Raw genomic sequence first — 17250 nt, forward strand, 5'->3', positions numbered from 1 at the left:
AGCTTGACTAGGAGGTAAACTGAGGTAAATGAATTTGAATCTGAAATAAATACAGTGAGAGAAATAACTCATTTCTGCTTTGAAACCATTATTAGCAATAAAGCTTTGTACTCAAAATTTAAATGCACCGCTTGCGCCGCTTTCATGTGAAACACTAAAAATCTTAGTATTAGTAGTTAGCAAACACATTTTGAATAAGAAACTACCAGTCTTGGATGGGATGAGCAGAATTGGGTTTTAAATTTGCACTTGTTTTTTTTCCATTTTATACTGTTTCCTAAAAAACTCAATAAACAGTTCTTAACAACAACAACAACAAAAAACTAGCAGTCATTATTACAGAACAATATCTTCAATTTCATATTTAGCTGATTAAATTGTCTGCAATTATGAATGTGATTTTGCATAGCTTGTCAGTAAACTAGGACTGTGTAGTAAATGCTGCTCCATCTGAAAGCATGTGCTTGGAGCACTATTTTATTAATACAGTATATGCAATTTTTATTTATTTTTTTCCAAATATGAGTACAGAACTACAAAGTTAACACAAACAGCAAATCTTATGGCCTGTTTCCACTGAGTGGTACTGTACGATGCAGTTCAGTACAATTCGGTACGCTTTTATAGCCATTTCCACTGTCAAAAGGTACCTAAAAGCAAACTTTACCGTACCACTTTTTCGGTACCCTTTCGGAAGGGTACCTAGCATAACAACATGGTACCAAAAGGTGGAGCAAGGAGCTTAGCTGGACACATGAAGTGCCATTTTTAAACACACAGCAGAGACATTACATCGTAATACTATATACATATAATAACAAGCCATGGTCAACCCAAGCTCAAACAAACCTTGTCATTTTGATGAACAGCCACAAAGCCAAGAAGGAGCACAACTACCCCGTAGTTGTTTACAAGGCCGTCTGAAGCGTGAGTCGTTTTGCTTTCTTATGTGCATTCGCCACGTGTCTATATTTGAAATAATTTGAATATTTGAACTTCTTGAGCTGATGATAATAACATGTGCGTGATTATTGAAGTGCTTCTGACATCCAATCTCTTCAGAAACGGACAAACACACACAGGAAAAAACAAAGGAGAAGCCCGACAAAACAAAGGAGCAAATGATTGTTTCAGCAACCTAAAAGATGAACGAACTGCAAACGAGGTTTGCACTGACTGTGGGCTATATGTCGTGTGTTGTTTTTGAAGCCAAATAAGTACTAAATGTATGCTGTGTGTAGTTTTTTTGTAAATGGTAACATATTGGAGACTGTAAGGTTCTGTATGTGCTCATATAGGTTGCATTTATTTATTTATTTTATAGAATTGCAGACATTACAGTAGGCTATTTCGCCCTATCATTGATCTGCAGTTATAATCAAATCCTTTTCTTTGAAAAGTTAGTAATAAACATTTATACACAAGTATTTATTTGTATAAAGCACCTGTTTTGTGAGAAGTGCATCTCATATTTGAGAACGACCTGTACAGCTTTAGTTTGACATTTCCTAGAGCGAGAATGACATCGACTGAAACTTTCTGTTGTACCATTGGTACCCTTTTGGCAGTGGAAACGCAAGCCTGATGAAGGTGACCCGTACCGAACCGTACTGTACCACTCAGTGGAAACGGCCATTAATTTTCTCAGGGTCTTCAAAGCAAACATGGACAACAGCAATAAAATATAAAATCTGGCCACTGTGTACTGTGTAAAGCACCTTCTAAATGGGGGTCTCTTATTGTAAAAGCATGTTATTGGAGCCCTCCAGATTCACTGTTGGGCCCCTTCAAGCCTTCAGCTCATCGCACTCAGTCACCCTTTAATACTCCCATTTAGGGATAAAGTAATTTTATTCTGGAAATCTTTATCTTTCTTCTGGGCATCATTATCAATGTTCTGTTGAGCGGTCTGTCATACAGTACCAAGGCTGTCATAGTGCCGCACCAAGGGACATTTCAGTGCAACAATTATCTGATAGCAATAAGACCCTCACCAAATAAGCCAATCGTAGAAACGGCAGATGGCGCTCTGGCAGGGAGTGTGGCAATCAATGGATTCTGGTTAGAGACTCTGATACTGAAGCAGCTCTTCAAAGACAGATCCTACTGATAACCATTCCAGGGGAACATGCCAAAATGCACTTAAATCAGCAGCCAAGGGCATTTTCACAAGTGAAGAGTGCTAGACATGTGGGGCAGTGAAATTATTGCAGAGACAAAGAGATCTGGCAGTAAAGCCACATCACCATCTGGACATTATGAATGAGACATTTACAAACAATCAACCCTCTGTTACTGCACCGATGAGCTTTGAGATTTAGCTTTAGACTCCTGCACCAAAGACTGAAGAAAAGACAAAATGAGAAACTGTCAGCAGGGATGCACGAAAAAGGCGTGTAATAAAAAGAGAGACAGAGAGGACTGACCAAACTGTTCACGAGAGACTCACATTTGCACTAGTGTAATTAGAAAGGATGGCCAGTGTCCAGTGGTGAGACAGAGGGGCCAAATTGCGGCACATTAAGAAGTGGCACATCATTTTACTGGAGCACTGACAGTTTTATTAGGGCGTATAATAGGCTGTCTAAATGCTCCTGAACCGTTCCAGTGATTGGATTCGTAGAGAAGCCTTTAAGTGTTGGCATTACACATCTCTCCTTGTGAGTGAGCTATGCTTTGTGTCATTGACTCACACCAGGATAAGAGGTAAAATGGAGAAGGCCTGTTTATTGTCTCTTCGGCAAACTGCATGGAGTTCTTGCTATAACATAATGTGTGCTAGCTCATTTTTCATACGGCAAACATGATTTAGCCAAGCAGGACATTATCATTCATCCATCTAAAGCATAGGTCTCAAACTCAATCCCTGGAAGGCCGCAGCTCTGCTGAGTTTAACTCCAACCACCTCTAACTCACACCTGCTTAATAAGCTATAGTAGTCTTGACTGCCTTGATTAGTTAGATCAGCTGTGTTTGATTAGGGTTGGAGCTAAACTGTGCAGAGCTGCAGCCCTCCAGGAATCCAGTTTGAGACCTATGATGTAGAGCATTTTCTTGTTTACGGTCTGAGACACTGGGACATGCAACAGCATCCCTAAAACCATACCATATATAGGATATGTCATTTGGAGAACATTTGAAGACCATGATTTTGGATTAGCATCATTTACTATGCCAAACATTAGCAACAATCTATTACAAACCATGACCAAAACCCATGGTCTATGCATTCTTTCACCCTGAACTCTGATCCTAACCCCAATCTTCTATTTTTAATTGTAATCCCAAACTATTTTATTCTATAATTCGTCCCACATGACCAACTCCTAGTCCAAACCCCAAACCAAATCCACAGCTGACTCTCTGATCTTTTTTACTAAACACAAACTCCATATTCTAATTCTAACTGTTTTTTTTAAACTCTGATTCAAAACTAAAGGCTGGGTTTACACTAATTTAAGCTACTTAGAGCAAGTAAATTACATACAAAATTAATGCAAACATGCAAATAGAAGCAAATTTCTGCCGAATGTCATGGAATATGTTTCAAAATATTTCGGAGGATATGCAAATTTACCTAAACCATGTCTTCCATGCAAGTTCAAAATATTTAACCCGAGCTAAAAATTAGTCTGAAACATCCCACAAGTAATCTGGAGCGAGGGATGAAATTTGGATGAATTTGGTGTAACCTCATCCCTGCATTTACACCAAGTTTATATCCCTTAGCAACAGCTACTTATCCAAACACCAACCCAACTCCACCTTTTCTAAAGACCAACCCAAATCCACCTGCTCTGATCCATTTACGAAACCCAGGCCAAATTCGATTTATATAACAACAATTTCTAACCATCATTCTAAAATAAAAAACACTTACTCCCATTAATTAAAGTGACCAGAATCGTAACCCTTGGCAACAACTTCTTTTCCAAACCCCAACATAAATCCATTATGGAGTTTTTGATATTTTCTCCAAAACCCTGACTGAAGCCCTAAAATTCAGACTTTAACCCCTAGCTTTACCTCAGATTTCAAACCCTAAAAAACTGGAACCTGATAGAAGAATCTTGATCCCAAACTGCTTAACCTTACCTCTTACTCTACTATTGACCATAACCCCCAGCCTATTCCAAACTCGACCCCATATCCATTACGGACTCTATGACCCTTCCACTAAACCCCAAACTTTAAATACTAATTCTAGTCCCAATCATTATCAAATTCAAACTTGTTACTCCCATCATTTCATTTAAATCTGGAAACTAAACCTTAGCACAAACACCTGCTCAAACCACAATTCAAAATTAATCGTTGACTCCCTGATCCTTTCATTAAACACTAACCTCAAGATTCTTAATCTAACCCATACCATATCTATCTCATCTGGTTACTCATCCTCAGCACCAACTACAAATCCAAGCCTAATCCCTAACTTCCAATTTAAAATAGTGAAACTTTAAGACTTTAACAAATAACATTAACATTATGTTTCATTTTAGTGATTGGTTGAGTAGCCATTTGAGTTCAAGACAAATCATTTAGATGTTTTGTGAATAACATAAAATAATGAATAGAAAAAATCTCTCACTATTCACTCTCATACAAGATGTTTAGTGAATTCGATTTTCCTAACACAATACACAACTGTTTGGCTTTAGAAGATTTGGAATATAGTGCATCAAGAGGGAGAAAGGGTAGAAAGATGTGAGAATAAATACAGACGGAAGCAGCTTTGAATAAAACTGACCCTGTGACTTGGCTTGACAGAAACTGTTGGTTTGTAGAAATCCTCTTCTGTTCCCCGTATGTCAGTCATGGCATGTTGGAACAGACGGATGTTAAACTCAAGAGCAAGCGTGATGCTACAGGCTGTTAAGCGTTTCAGGGCTAACTGTGCAGTCTGTCTGATTATGACGAGAATGAGAATGGGACAGATTGCTGATGTAGGGGACATCAGAGCATGATTGTATTCACAAAACCACAATGACCTTCAAGCTCACTGATTCTGTTTGTGGATCAGAAAATTGTCTGCTCACATCCACTAGAAAAAAAAACATACGCCAATGTTAAGGGTCAGTGCCCTTTCACACTTGGTCATGCCGTTTCATTTCATTTTCATGTTTCATACAATCTCACCACAGCAAATAGGCAAAGTCTATGGGAGAAAGAGTTTTTTTCATTCAAAGTGCTCACTCTATTAAATCACTTCCTTTTACAGTCCCTCCAGAATTTAGCGATCGCTGAATTTAAAGCAAAATAAGCAAACTCACATTTTTTTCTGAAATGCTGCAGATTTCCCGCAAATTCGGGGTCTAGACATTATGTCATCACAACATATTTTCACCTAAAACAATGCCCATGTGGACGCAAACAACCCTTGCTAAACCATGATTTCACACACATCAACATTGTAGGTGGCAGTATATACCTTTACGCAGGTCTGTAACTCTGCATTTAACAAGACGCCGCATGTTAAATATGAGTAAACATGCAAAGTCGCATTTACTTACAAACCCAACTCACTGCTATTGCATAGATCCTTGTATTTACCTATCTATACATGTAAAACAACAACACTCATTTTACTTTTTTATCCTTGCAATGATTCCGATTATTTTGGCCTTTTAGCTGACGTGCAGACATTATTTATACAGATGCATGGATACAAGATCGGAGATGCATTACTTGCATATGATTAATGCATTTGGTTGCAGTTTTTTATGATGTACTGTTGAGATGCTGTTAATATAATGTATTGTTTGCATTCTTATATTTATAGCTTCACGCTTCATGGGTCTAGGAGTAATAAAAATATTTGTAATAACGACTTTTGTCTGTGGTATTTTTGTTTACATCAAATCAACGCAAAATAATGCCTGAAATATTGCCACAAATTTTAAGAAAAGTCATTTTAAGGCACAAAAATCAGAAAACAGTCCAGCAAAATTCTAGAGGGATTTTAATATCATATTTTAATATGCATTTAATATCCGAAATATACAGAATTTGGATCACTTCAAAAAGTTTACTAAGACACATTCATTTAAGCTTGTTTTAATTGATAGTGTATTCTGTACTTGTATCTTGTTCTCTTGAATATGTCTGGTTTTAAAAATAAATTGCATTATTAATATTATTATTATTATTATTATTATTATTATTATTATTATTATTATTATTATTGCAGCAATGCATTTCAATGACCTTACTGCAATCTGCTCTTTAAAGTTTGAGTCTGGAAACAAATAATGATTTCTTTCTCAAAAGTCCTGCTTGTATTTTTTTAACAAACTAGTTCAAATCTTTTTGTTTCGCACTTCTGTTACTAATTATTTTCAACACAGGCTTGCAACAACACTGCAAATACTGTATGTGCTTCAACCTACATTTTTGTGAAACCGAAAAAAAAAAAAACATATCTTTGAAAATGAACACCATGGGGCATATGAAGCTAACAAGTTTTGTTTTCTATTTCACACTAATTATATTTACAGGGACATATAATCAACGAATAAACAATTATTTTTACAATTAAACAATTACTCCACCTTCCAGCAGACGTGAATTAGATGTGTATCTGAAACGTACAACAAAATGTATCCGAATTAGTGTATTTAAGAATAATGCAGACAGCGCCCTGTGAATTTGTCATCTGAAGTGTTCAACAAAATGTACCCAGAGCAATGTATTTTACATTTCACAAAAATTGTAGGCTGAGGCACACATATTTTTATTGATTAGTATTTAAGTGATATCATTTGCTCAGAAAGTGTTTTAAAACTAATTCTTGATTTGATATTTAGCCATCTAATGCATCCATGCATTTTTAAATTTTATTCAATTTCAGAATTCTTTTAGGGGTCAGTATAATTAGCCCAGCATCAGATAAAGCTCCTACCATAATTATGCATATGCACTTTTGAATGTGTGCACTGAAGTGCATTGGTACTTCATACTGTATGTAAAGCACACAGAGGCTGTAATCCGGCATACTAATCACTGGGGCTTAATGAGGATTTAATGTCTCTCTCGTTAACCTTTGACCTACACTGACACAGAGGAAAGACACACTTCAGATAAGCTTCCGAAATACCTCTCTAGATATTTCTTGCCTTTGCTTTGTCTTTCTCATTTTCTTGTGATTAACCCTCAGAGGTGAATTGGGACATTATACTGAAGAAAATCAAACTCATTTTACTCATCCATTCTTCATTACTGTAAAGTCTCTAGGTTCTAAACATGGAAAGTGTATTCATTCTCATTACTGTAAATAGAATTCATGAACAATTTGCTGTGCTGTTTTTCATTTATTATATAATTGACTTTAATATGCAAAACATATTGTAAAATATATATATATATATATATATATATATATATATATATATATATATATATATATATATATATGTGAGTGTAGTGTGAAATGTCATGATAATATTTTAAAAATAATAATAAAAGAAATACAGACTAAAAATCATATTAGTAGATTACATATTCTTTTGATATTGGGTTAAAATACAGGATCTGAAAAATACCCCCTTTGAACAAATGTAGTGATTTTGCCTCAGTTGCTTTCTGAGGGTTAAGCTCTCTATTTCTTCCGTCTCTCTCTGTGTGTCCTTAATCTTTATTCTATATATTCCTTGGCTTTCTTTCTCTCTTTCTCTCTGGGTTACATCAGACACTCTGATTGCTACGGGTCATAAATCACACTGGCTAAAGCTGCTTTTAAAAAGAGCTTATATGTTCTCAGTAAAGGTGTCAGGTAGAGCTAAAGCTATTGAAGGTTTTTTTTTTTTTTTGTATTGAATACTGAAACGTATCGAATAAGCAGATTTTTCTACAGTATAGACAGGTGCATGTGGATCAGCCTTAGCTGGCTTTTCATTTCCTAACATCAATGACTCAATTAATCTAGGTCTAATAACATAGGCCTAGAAAAAGGCCTATGAGTGCTGAGTGCTTTCAACTGCAATTAGAGCTCAAATTATATGCTTTCTGGGCTATGACATGCTGGACAGGCTGTACACATACCACTGATTCTGGAAAATGGAGAAAAAATAGCCTACAGAAAAAAAGAAAATATATATATATACACACAGTTGAAGTCAAAATTATTAGCAAAATTATACAAATATTTCTCGAGTGCTGTTTAACAGTGAGATGATTTTTTAACACATTTTACACATAACAGTTTTAATTTATATAAGTAATTTCTTTTTTTCTATGACTATAGCACACAATATTTTAATAGTTATTTTCCAAAGTTCTAGTATTCAGGCTTAACTAGGTTAATTAGACTAAAGGTTCCATGAAGTGCTTTGAAATGTGCATTTTTTTTTTCGATGTTTGATGAAATCTCAACCAAAACTCGAAGAGAGGGTTGGACATAGGGTAGCTCCTCCCCTAGCATTTTGTTTTTGTCACAGCTCTGCCAGTGAGACTGGTTGATTTCAAATGCACCAATTGAAAAGCAACTGAGAAGCGTCTTGAAGGGGGCGGGTATGTCAGATACTAGAAAGCATTTGATTGGTCATGATTTGATAAGAATTTAAAGTTTGAGGTGACGAAAAAACTGTAAAAGGCAGAACTGACAAACAACAAGCTTTACAGGTTTATATTAGTTTTGTATCTCCTAAACATTAATTTTGTAACTGTTTTGGAGCACACTAGCTTATAGAGCTTAAAAACTAACAATACTACTAACATTTAAAAAGACACGTTAAACTAGGCACGTAATTGAAAAAGGCCTGCACGATTAATTGATTTTAAACCGAAATCACGATTTGAAAAGATGCGATTATCAATTCCATTATGACCTAGGCGAGGGAGGCAAGCGCGATTAATTAAAACAATCCAACTAACATTACTTAAAAAGCAGACAACTGCCACAGCAGAACCCACGAGCCTCTATTTTACTGCCATGGAGAAAATGACAGCTTTAAACTCCATCTCTGCTCAGCTTCTCTCTCTCTTTCTCTCTCTCTCTGTGTGTGTGTGTGTGTGTGTGTGGACCTTTGACCTGCTTGCGTGAGGTAACACACACACACACACACACACACACACACACACACACACGAGCATGTCTGCAGTGCGTGTTTTCTCGACCGCGTCTATCATGGATCAGCTGTGACATTAGTGCATTATAGACTGTAACGTTTATCTGTATTCATGACACTCATCGATGAATAACACCAGTGCCGTATAGACTGTCAGAGCCAATCATATCAATTTCTGTTGAGTGTGGAAACACTCAATGACCAATCACAGGTGTTTAAGAACACACTCGACAATGCTCAAAAAGCAAGCAGGGTAATATTTACATTTATTTATTTGCTATAAATGCTCATGACATTTTTTTTTTGTGTAATTGAGTTTTGTTTAAAACGTTCAAAATGAGTGTTTTCTTTAAGCAGGTTAAAGGTAAAGTACATAATATATCTGACTGCTTGTATATAAATGTATTTATAAATTATACGTTTTAATACAAGAATTCTTGTGCTGTGAAGTAAAATCTAAAATTGGGTTTTGGAAAGCATTGTCAGTGCATAAATGTCATGAAATTAATATGAAAAAAGTAACACAATCTAAACGCAAAAGTTTTAAAGGTTTTATATATTTATCCATAAAATTTTATATATAATTTGTTCAATTTAATTTTAAAGACTGTAGTTATTTTCTTAATTTGTCATTATAACTGGCAACTTTAAATAAACAGAAGCGACGACGTGGTGACGCAGTTGGTTAAGCCGTCACCTCACAGCAAGAAGGTCGCTGGTTCAAGCTTCAGCATTTCTATGTGGAGTTTGCATGTTCTCCTCGTGTTGGTGTGAGTTTCCTCCGGATGCTCCGGTTTTGAGTGTATATGGATGTTTCCCAGTGATGGGCTGCAGCTGGAATGGTATCCTCTGTGTAAAACATGAGCTGGATAAGTTGGCGGTTCATTCCCCTGTGGCGACCCCAGATTAATAAAGGGGCTAAGCCGAAAAGAAAATTAATAAATGAATAAACAGAAGCATAGTGTAGCGTACTTTTACCAAGTTTATGCTTAGTCTTTCTATGGTGCTGTTAAAATAACCACATCTAATAATATAGACCTTATAATAAAAATGTATCCAGAATAAAAACAAATATTACTGGAAATACTGTGTTAAATATCACCCACAAAATATATTTTTTTAAATAATAAAGACTTCACAGGAGGGCTAATTATTTTGCTTTCAACTGTATATTGAATGGTGAGTTATAATGTGAGGGCAGGGGTAGTAAGCATTTGTATTTAATAAAACACAACAGTGAAATGAATTATAATTCATTGTAATAAAAGGGACATAAATTATTTTGAGATTTACAAAACTGCTAATCACTGTTTGAAACAAATGACACATGAGCCAGCTTTTTCCCAGATCTCAAGAATCAGTGATGTATTGAAAATGACTGCAGAGCTCGATTTTCTTTAATGAATAGCTGAAGTAATCTGAGATGAGTCAATTGCTTTATTAATTGGGGAAAATCTAAAATCAGTATAGGGTGAGAAAGAAGTTATCACCAGCAATAATCAACAGCACTGTAAAATAATCAGTATTGATTCACTGGCCCTTGAGAGCAAGGCACTGAACCAGAGCCATAATTTGTATGTGAGACAGTGTAGGTGTCTGGGACACAGTGTACGTGAGTGTAGGAAGAGTTTGTGTGCTGGAAAGCGCATCACTGCAAAATGCCATGCATGAAGCTTTAAATAGCAGTTTGGCATCAGTTTAGGGATCAATTTTAAATTCAGTTTAACTTTTAAAGACTCTTGGAAACAGCTTGATGACTGCGGTTTTCTTCCTAGGATCGGAGGGAGAAAATATATACAAAAGGGTCAATACCCAATAGCCTTTATTCTGCTGTTATTGTTAGGAGAGAGCAAGACCCAAGGCTCGATTATTGAAAAAAGCATAATGGCCAACTTGGGTCAAGTAGGATTTGATAATAAACTGAATTACCACAGAAATTTTGTCAGACAGTCAATGCTTGTGAATAGCACAGAAATGTATGAGAAGGGGAGTAAACTGACTACTATCTCTTCCAAAATTGTCTGTGACTTCCCTGACAACTTAAATCTGTGATGAATGTTTAATAGAAAAATGTTGAAGGTTAGCGAACAGGCTGTCAATCCATTAAATGATAAGACATTCTCCAGTCTAAATGCAGTCGATGGTTGTCAAGCATCTCCTCCTTTGACAGCCAAATAAACAGTTTGTGGTGTGCTTCTTGCATACTTTTTAGTTGGAAACCTTCAAGGTTTGCTTTTGGTAAGGAAAGTAAATCTTAAACAACATTTCTTAAAACCTTTAGCTCACTTAGACAAAATCTTTGAGCAAAGAAAGTCCAAATTCTATCGTCAATAACATTAGCGAGGAAAGGCACAACACCACAGTCAGCTTTCTGTTGTTTACTGCTGACCACCTTGAAAATCAGCAACTTTTCCACCCTCACATGAAACTCCCAAGCAATACTGATTGGATTTCCTCTGCAAAATTTCACCAAGCATTCGCCAAAGCACCTTAAGGCATGCTCTAGAGTAATCCCTCTGGTTCTACTCAGCCCACTTCAAGCGAGATTCGAAATGACATTTTCGACATGCGAGGAGGGCATGCTAATAGGAATGCTAAAGACTGTAGCCTCTAGCATCTGCTACTCCGAATATCAAGAGGGTGAGGTTTACCAGTACGGCTCTTAAATGGTGGCCTTTGTTAAACTGACATCCATAACTCTTAATCCCATCCGGGTCACGGCACCAATTTAGCTCCTTTATTTCAACTCTGCTCACTCTGAGCAGGATTCATATCTGTTTTTAGCATGGAAGGTGGGTTTGCTAGCAAGGACACTATAAGACACTTAGCTGGCCTCTGTTAAACAAGTGTAACTCTGAGAGGGATTCAAACTGGTGTTTCTAGCATGGAAAGTGGGCAAGGATATTAAAGACCACAGTTGCTGTGTGCCTCTTGAGACCAATGGAGTGGGGTTTACAAGCAGAGCTCTTACTAGCTGGCCTCCATTACACTCACTTCCATCTAGGTCATGACACCAATATAACCCCAATATAACCTTTCCGTTTGTACTCGCCCTGCTCTGAGCAGGATTAGGCTTGTGCTCAAACGGAAACATTATTGACACAGCTTTTACTAGCTGGCCTATGTTACACTAACACATAGATTAGCCCCAAAAGCTGTCAGACAAACAATCACATGCTGGTTTGTAAATTTCAGATGTGTGTGTGTGTTTGTGAAATCATGTTACGCAACAGTATAAATAAATAAATGCACTAAGCACACAGGTAGAGTTGTACACTTTTGCAAATTATGTGTCAGAGTTTATTTTTACCCACATTGCTTTCCTGCTCAATGAAGGTCAGAGAAAGTGCCAACAACAGCTCGTTCTTGAGCGTGACTCAGCGCATAATGAAAGCCAAGGAGTGAATTATAAAACTGCTAAGAAGGACAAGATGGAGCAGTCAACCAATTAAGAGACCCTTCCATATGCTAGCTCATGGAAAAACACAAAAACCCACCAGCACTGCCATAAACACAGGCTTCCTTACCTGTGCCTCCTCTTTGTATGACCAATGTGGCCTCCGTCCCAATCGGACACTCTTTTAGCAGCTCCACCACTTGCGTGTGTGACAGTGTTAGCGCAGGTTGCTGGTTAATTTCCACAATCAGATCTCCCTCACACAGCCCCGGGCATCCTTGAGCCTCCAGAATCTGCTTCACTCTTTGCCCTCCATTACTGTCTGCTATGGTGAATCCAAACCCATCTGCCCCCTTCACCATGTTAATCGTTAGCAGCTCTCCTCCAGCCGCTCCAGACGACGCCATCGAGACGCTGTCCTCCAGTGGCCCGGCGTCCAGGTGGGTGTCTCCAGGGTGAGGCTGCACCATCGTTGTTTGAAGGGGGTCGACGAAACGGGCGGTGCGGGAGATGTACTCCATGTAGCTGTCGTAGCTATTCCGTCCGTTGACCAGCAGAGGGCGATCAATGAGGCCGAGGGGGGATAGTAAGGTGTTTGCTGCATCCTCTGGGTCATAAGGAAGAGGGTAACCCCTGCAAAGGACAAGGGTTACGCTTTGTCCAATTGGCACTGATTGGAATAGCTTTACAACATCAGCATGGGTGGTGCCCAGGACGCAGACGTCGTTGATATAGACGATCACATCTCCTAGAAACAATTACACACAAAGAAAGGTACATAAGCTCTGGTGGGTAGAGTATATTTGTGTGTGTGTCTGTGTTTGATTCAGTTTAAAAAAGTTAAATACAAGTGAGTTCTGTTTACAAACAGTGTTAATTTTGTTGATGCAAAATTTTCGTGACAAACAAGTTTCTAACAACAAAAACTAGACGAAAGTGATGATGACTACAACTATAATAAATATACTGACATTTTCATTGACTTATAAAAAAAGAGATGGGAACATGATTAAGGGATGTTTTTTTATAAATATATCAAATTAGAATTATTATTATCGCTGTAGTTTAGCTAAATAGGATAAAACTCATGCTAGGTTCACACGCTGTCTGCGTCTGTTGCGATCGACATGAAAACAGCTATTTATAATGTACCTGTGCCACAAAAAAATTTATTCAGGACGTCATTCAGTGATGTGATTATTTCTTATGTCTGTAAGGATATAATGATACTGTAGTACTATAATCTCTGCTTATCAGGTCGCATACAACACACAAGATAAAGAAACTGCCTTTTTTTTTTTTTACATACATCTTCACTTTCGATTTCCTCTATGTAAGTTAACAAAGCCATGGGATTGAGTGCACATTTCACAAGATAACACATTATCATTTGCCAGTCATATACGATTACTCTACTTATTTACGCAGTGCTATACAGCTGAGCACCATATACTGTGATAACAAATACAAAATTAAGCTTTCTATACACTGACATTGCAAAGTGGACTTAAATTATTTTAAGCACTTTTAAAGATTTGATGGCTTGAAACTGTTCAACATACTGGTTAAAAAGACTAGTAGTTTACCAAAAACCAAAATCACTACCTAGCTAATCACTACCTAAATTAGCTCAGCAACATGCTAATATCAAATTATGAATACATGTACAAGGTACATGTTTAGATTGTTAATACGTTACCATATGCAATTTTAAATTGTATTACACTTTACTATCTGCCTAATTGTTTGTTTTGTATATTTGGTGTGCTTATTAGAGTGACGTATATAGCAAGTGGCTAATGTTAGCTATCATTTGTCACTGTCTGCTCTATTATTTCTGTATATGGCATATTGTGTTAATGAGGGTGTTAATTCATTAGTTTAGCAAAATGCTAATGTCAGTCTATTAATTTGGACTATGTAGTTGTTTTTTTGTGCTTAGAGTATATGAATGTTAAGTCATTAACTTATTAGCATGCTAATCTCAACTCTTCATTTTAAATTCTGCTTTATTATGTGTGTGTGTGTTTGTGTTCTGTGTTGTGTTCTGAGTCATTAGCCATTTACAATATGCTATTGTGAAACTTGACTATACTGTATGATCCAACATCTCCTCTGTGCAAAAATGCTAATGCAAACTCAGCAAAATGCTAATGCAAAATGATCTATTTTGACTGTTTTTTTCATTAACTGTTATATGAAACGATCCAAATAATTTCAGTAACTTTTTTTTTAAGTGTATCCTAATTTTAGCTAATTTTTGTTGATATCTCATTAAGACTGTACAGAATTGTTTCCAAGTTTCATTGAATACCATTAACACTCCTTCAAGTATATGTTTTGTCAAGACGAGTGCTCTTCGGTACTTCACATAAGAAGCACCATTTGTATGGCTCGCTGACTGCTCAGAATATTCCAAATCAATCGTTTTGCTCACCGTAAAGCCACCAGACAGCAAACAGCTGGCTAGGTTTTGGAACAAAGTTACTGAGGGGAATGAAAAAGCCCAATAAGAATAGTCTCTAATCAGAGTGAAAAACTTTCCCCAGTTTACAACGATTTCAGTCATCCAATATTTATTCATGTCGTCTCCCCTGGCAACTGTGACAATTACAGCGCACCAATTTGAGGGACCCACTCAATCCTTTTCCCAATCCTAAAGTATCACCCTGCCACAGGATTTAACCGAGATCTTCACTTTCCTTTTTTAGCATTCCTTCCAATGTGTGTTCACTAATGTTGAGGGAAATGCATTACTATTAAAAGTTCTGCAAATATTATACTTGTTACAATCTCAGTAATGCATGTTACAGTGAGATTTAAGTCCAAAATTAGGTGGTGTTAGGTTCATCAACACAAGCTGAAATCCAACATAAAGTATTCTAACAATTGGCAATAAACAAGAAGATCTTGTTTATTTAAATAGCGTTTTGGTGAAGAGGAGATTAACTTAACTTTAAGTAAAAAGTTGGCTGAAACTTTTTTGGCAGAAATCTATTAACTTAATAAAGAAAATTTACATTTAGTTTAAGTAAACGTGTTAAATGTAGTACAGACGTTTTTACTGATTATTGAAAAAAAAAAGTAATTTGAACTTTTTTCAAGTTGCACTTTTTACAGTAAGTTTGAGGCCTAATTTCTGCTTTGCTGACAGCATGGTTGAATGTTTTGAAAGGGTATATATAAGAAATCCATTTATTATGGAAGCTGAATGGTTCCAGCAAACCTGGTGAATGTTTTATGTGGGCTAAATGAGATCACAGGGCCTCAAACAGTGTTACTGGTTTCCTGGAGACATTTCATGCAGTGCCGTTCGCACCTATCGATAAGTCTTGTCCCCCCCTGACTGTTGTGTGTTGTGTGCAGGAATTTTAATTAATCTCTGTAAATACGTTCGACATTTGCCTAGAGCCTCTGGTGTTTCGATCAATAATTTCACATGCTTCCAGATAGCAAATGATATCGGTGTGACCTCCCTGTTTCACACCTAACTTTATGTCAGCATCAATCTGGGCTGAAGCTCCACAGGGTAAACCGGATCAGGACACTAATACAAACAAGGCATTATCATCCACTTAAAATTCCAAACTTACTTCTATAGTCTCAGGGATATTTTCAAAAGCTCTCAGATTAAAGCTTGGAAAAATGAATATGAAACAGTATTTTGTCATATCCCTGCTATTTTCTGCTTTAGCGTGTGCTTATGAAGGATGACGTTGGGTAATAGGAACCAGCATAAGTGTAAACAAAGTTAAAACTACTGTAGGTCTGGGTTATGTTTAATACACTTTTGTGCCTAGTATAATAAAACAGGGATGCACCAAATATTCGCCCATGGAAATTTTTCAGCCAAAAATATCCCAAAAGTGCAATTGTGGTTTCGGCTGAAAGATTTTTATCACAGAAACAACGCAGCCACGGCCATACTGTTTTGACTTAAGCAACTATACATGTCAGCTTGTAGCCATATCTCTGCTAGATAGTTTTAGAAAAAAAATTAACAAGAATGTTAATTTATGCTCTGGCCCTAAATAAATACACTCTCTCTAATGTCAATCAGACAACAAACTCAACAGCTAAATGGTTATCTGTCTAAAGTCCCCATCCCCATCACTTATTCCGCTTCTTCCAAGTGAGACATTTTATACAGAAGCAGTTTCCACATTTCCCCAACTGCCCCCCTGAAACGCATATAGATAATTTCCTCAATTTGAATGCCACTCATAAACATTTGATTTCGGTTATTTATCATTTAATAAATTCAATCAATTCTGATCCTACTGATACATTTTAAGATAATTGGGAGCGAGATCTAGGAATTACTATGACAGAGGATTTATGGCATAACATTTTAGCCCGAGTGCATTCCTCTTCATTTTGTGCTAGGCATGGTTTGATGCAGTGTAAAATATTATTTAGACCCCCCTAACCAATGCTCAGTAGGCTAATTTCTTTCCAGATAAGAGGTCTGCTTGTAATCGTTGCAAATATTCACCTGCTTACCATCTGCATATGTTCTGGACATGTCCACAGTTGGCCACCTTTTTTCAGGTGTTTTTAATACATTTAAAAAAGCCCTTAAAATCAATATAGAACCTGATCATTTGTTAGCCCTCTTTGGTGTATCCCTTGAACCTAATTTGACTGTTCATGACAGCAAGGTTCTTGCCTTTACCACAATTCTAGCCAGACGTGCCATACTTTTAAAATGGAAACAGAAATGCCAACTGACCCAGCCGGGACTGGCCAGCAACCTTCTTGCTGTGCTAAATAAATATTTTCAAAATT

The 17250-nt window shown here is 36.8% G+C and overlaps 1 protein-coding gene across 50 annotated transcripts in view; it reads right to left on the reverse strand.

Annotated features, from left to right (window-relative positions):
• Nucleotides 1–17250, reverse strand: part of magi2a (membrane associated guanylate kinase, WW and PDZ domain containing 2a) — a 332684-nt gene that overhangs the window by 58367 nt on the left and 257067 nt on the right. For all 50 annotated transcript variants that reach the window (NM_001327853.2, XM_087247179.1, XM_087247160.1 and 47 more), the window contains one exon: nucleotides 12593–13210. In NM_001327853.2, the coding sequence (NP_001314782.1) occupies nucleotides 12593–13210 (618 nt within the window). The remainder of the gene's footprint in view (nucleotides 1–12592; nucleotides 13211–17250) is intronic.

Source organism: Danio rerio, chromosome 4 (genome assembly GCF_052040795.2).
Source record: "Danio rerio strain M-AB ecotype USA chromosome 4, GRCz13ab, whole genome shotgun sequence".
Taxonomy (NCBI): domain Eukaryota; kingdom Metazoa; phylum Chordata; class Actinopteri; order Cypriniformes; family Danionidae; genus Danio; species Danio rerio.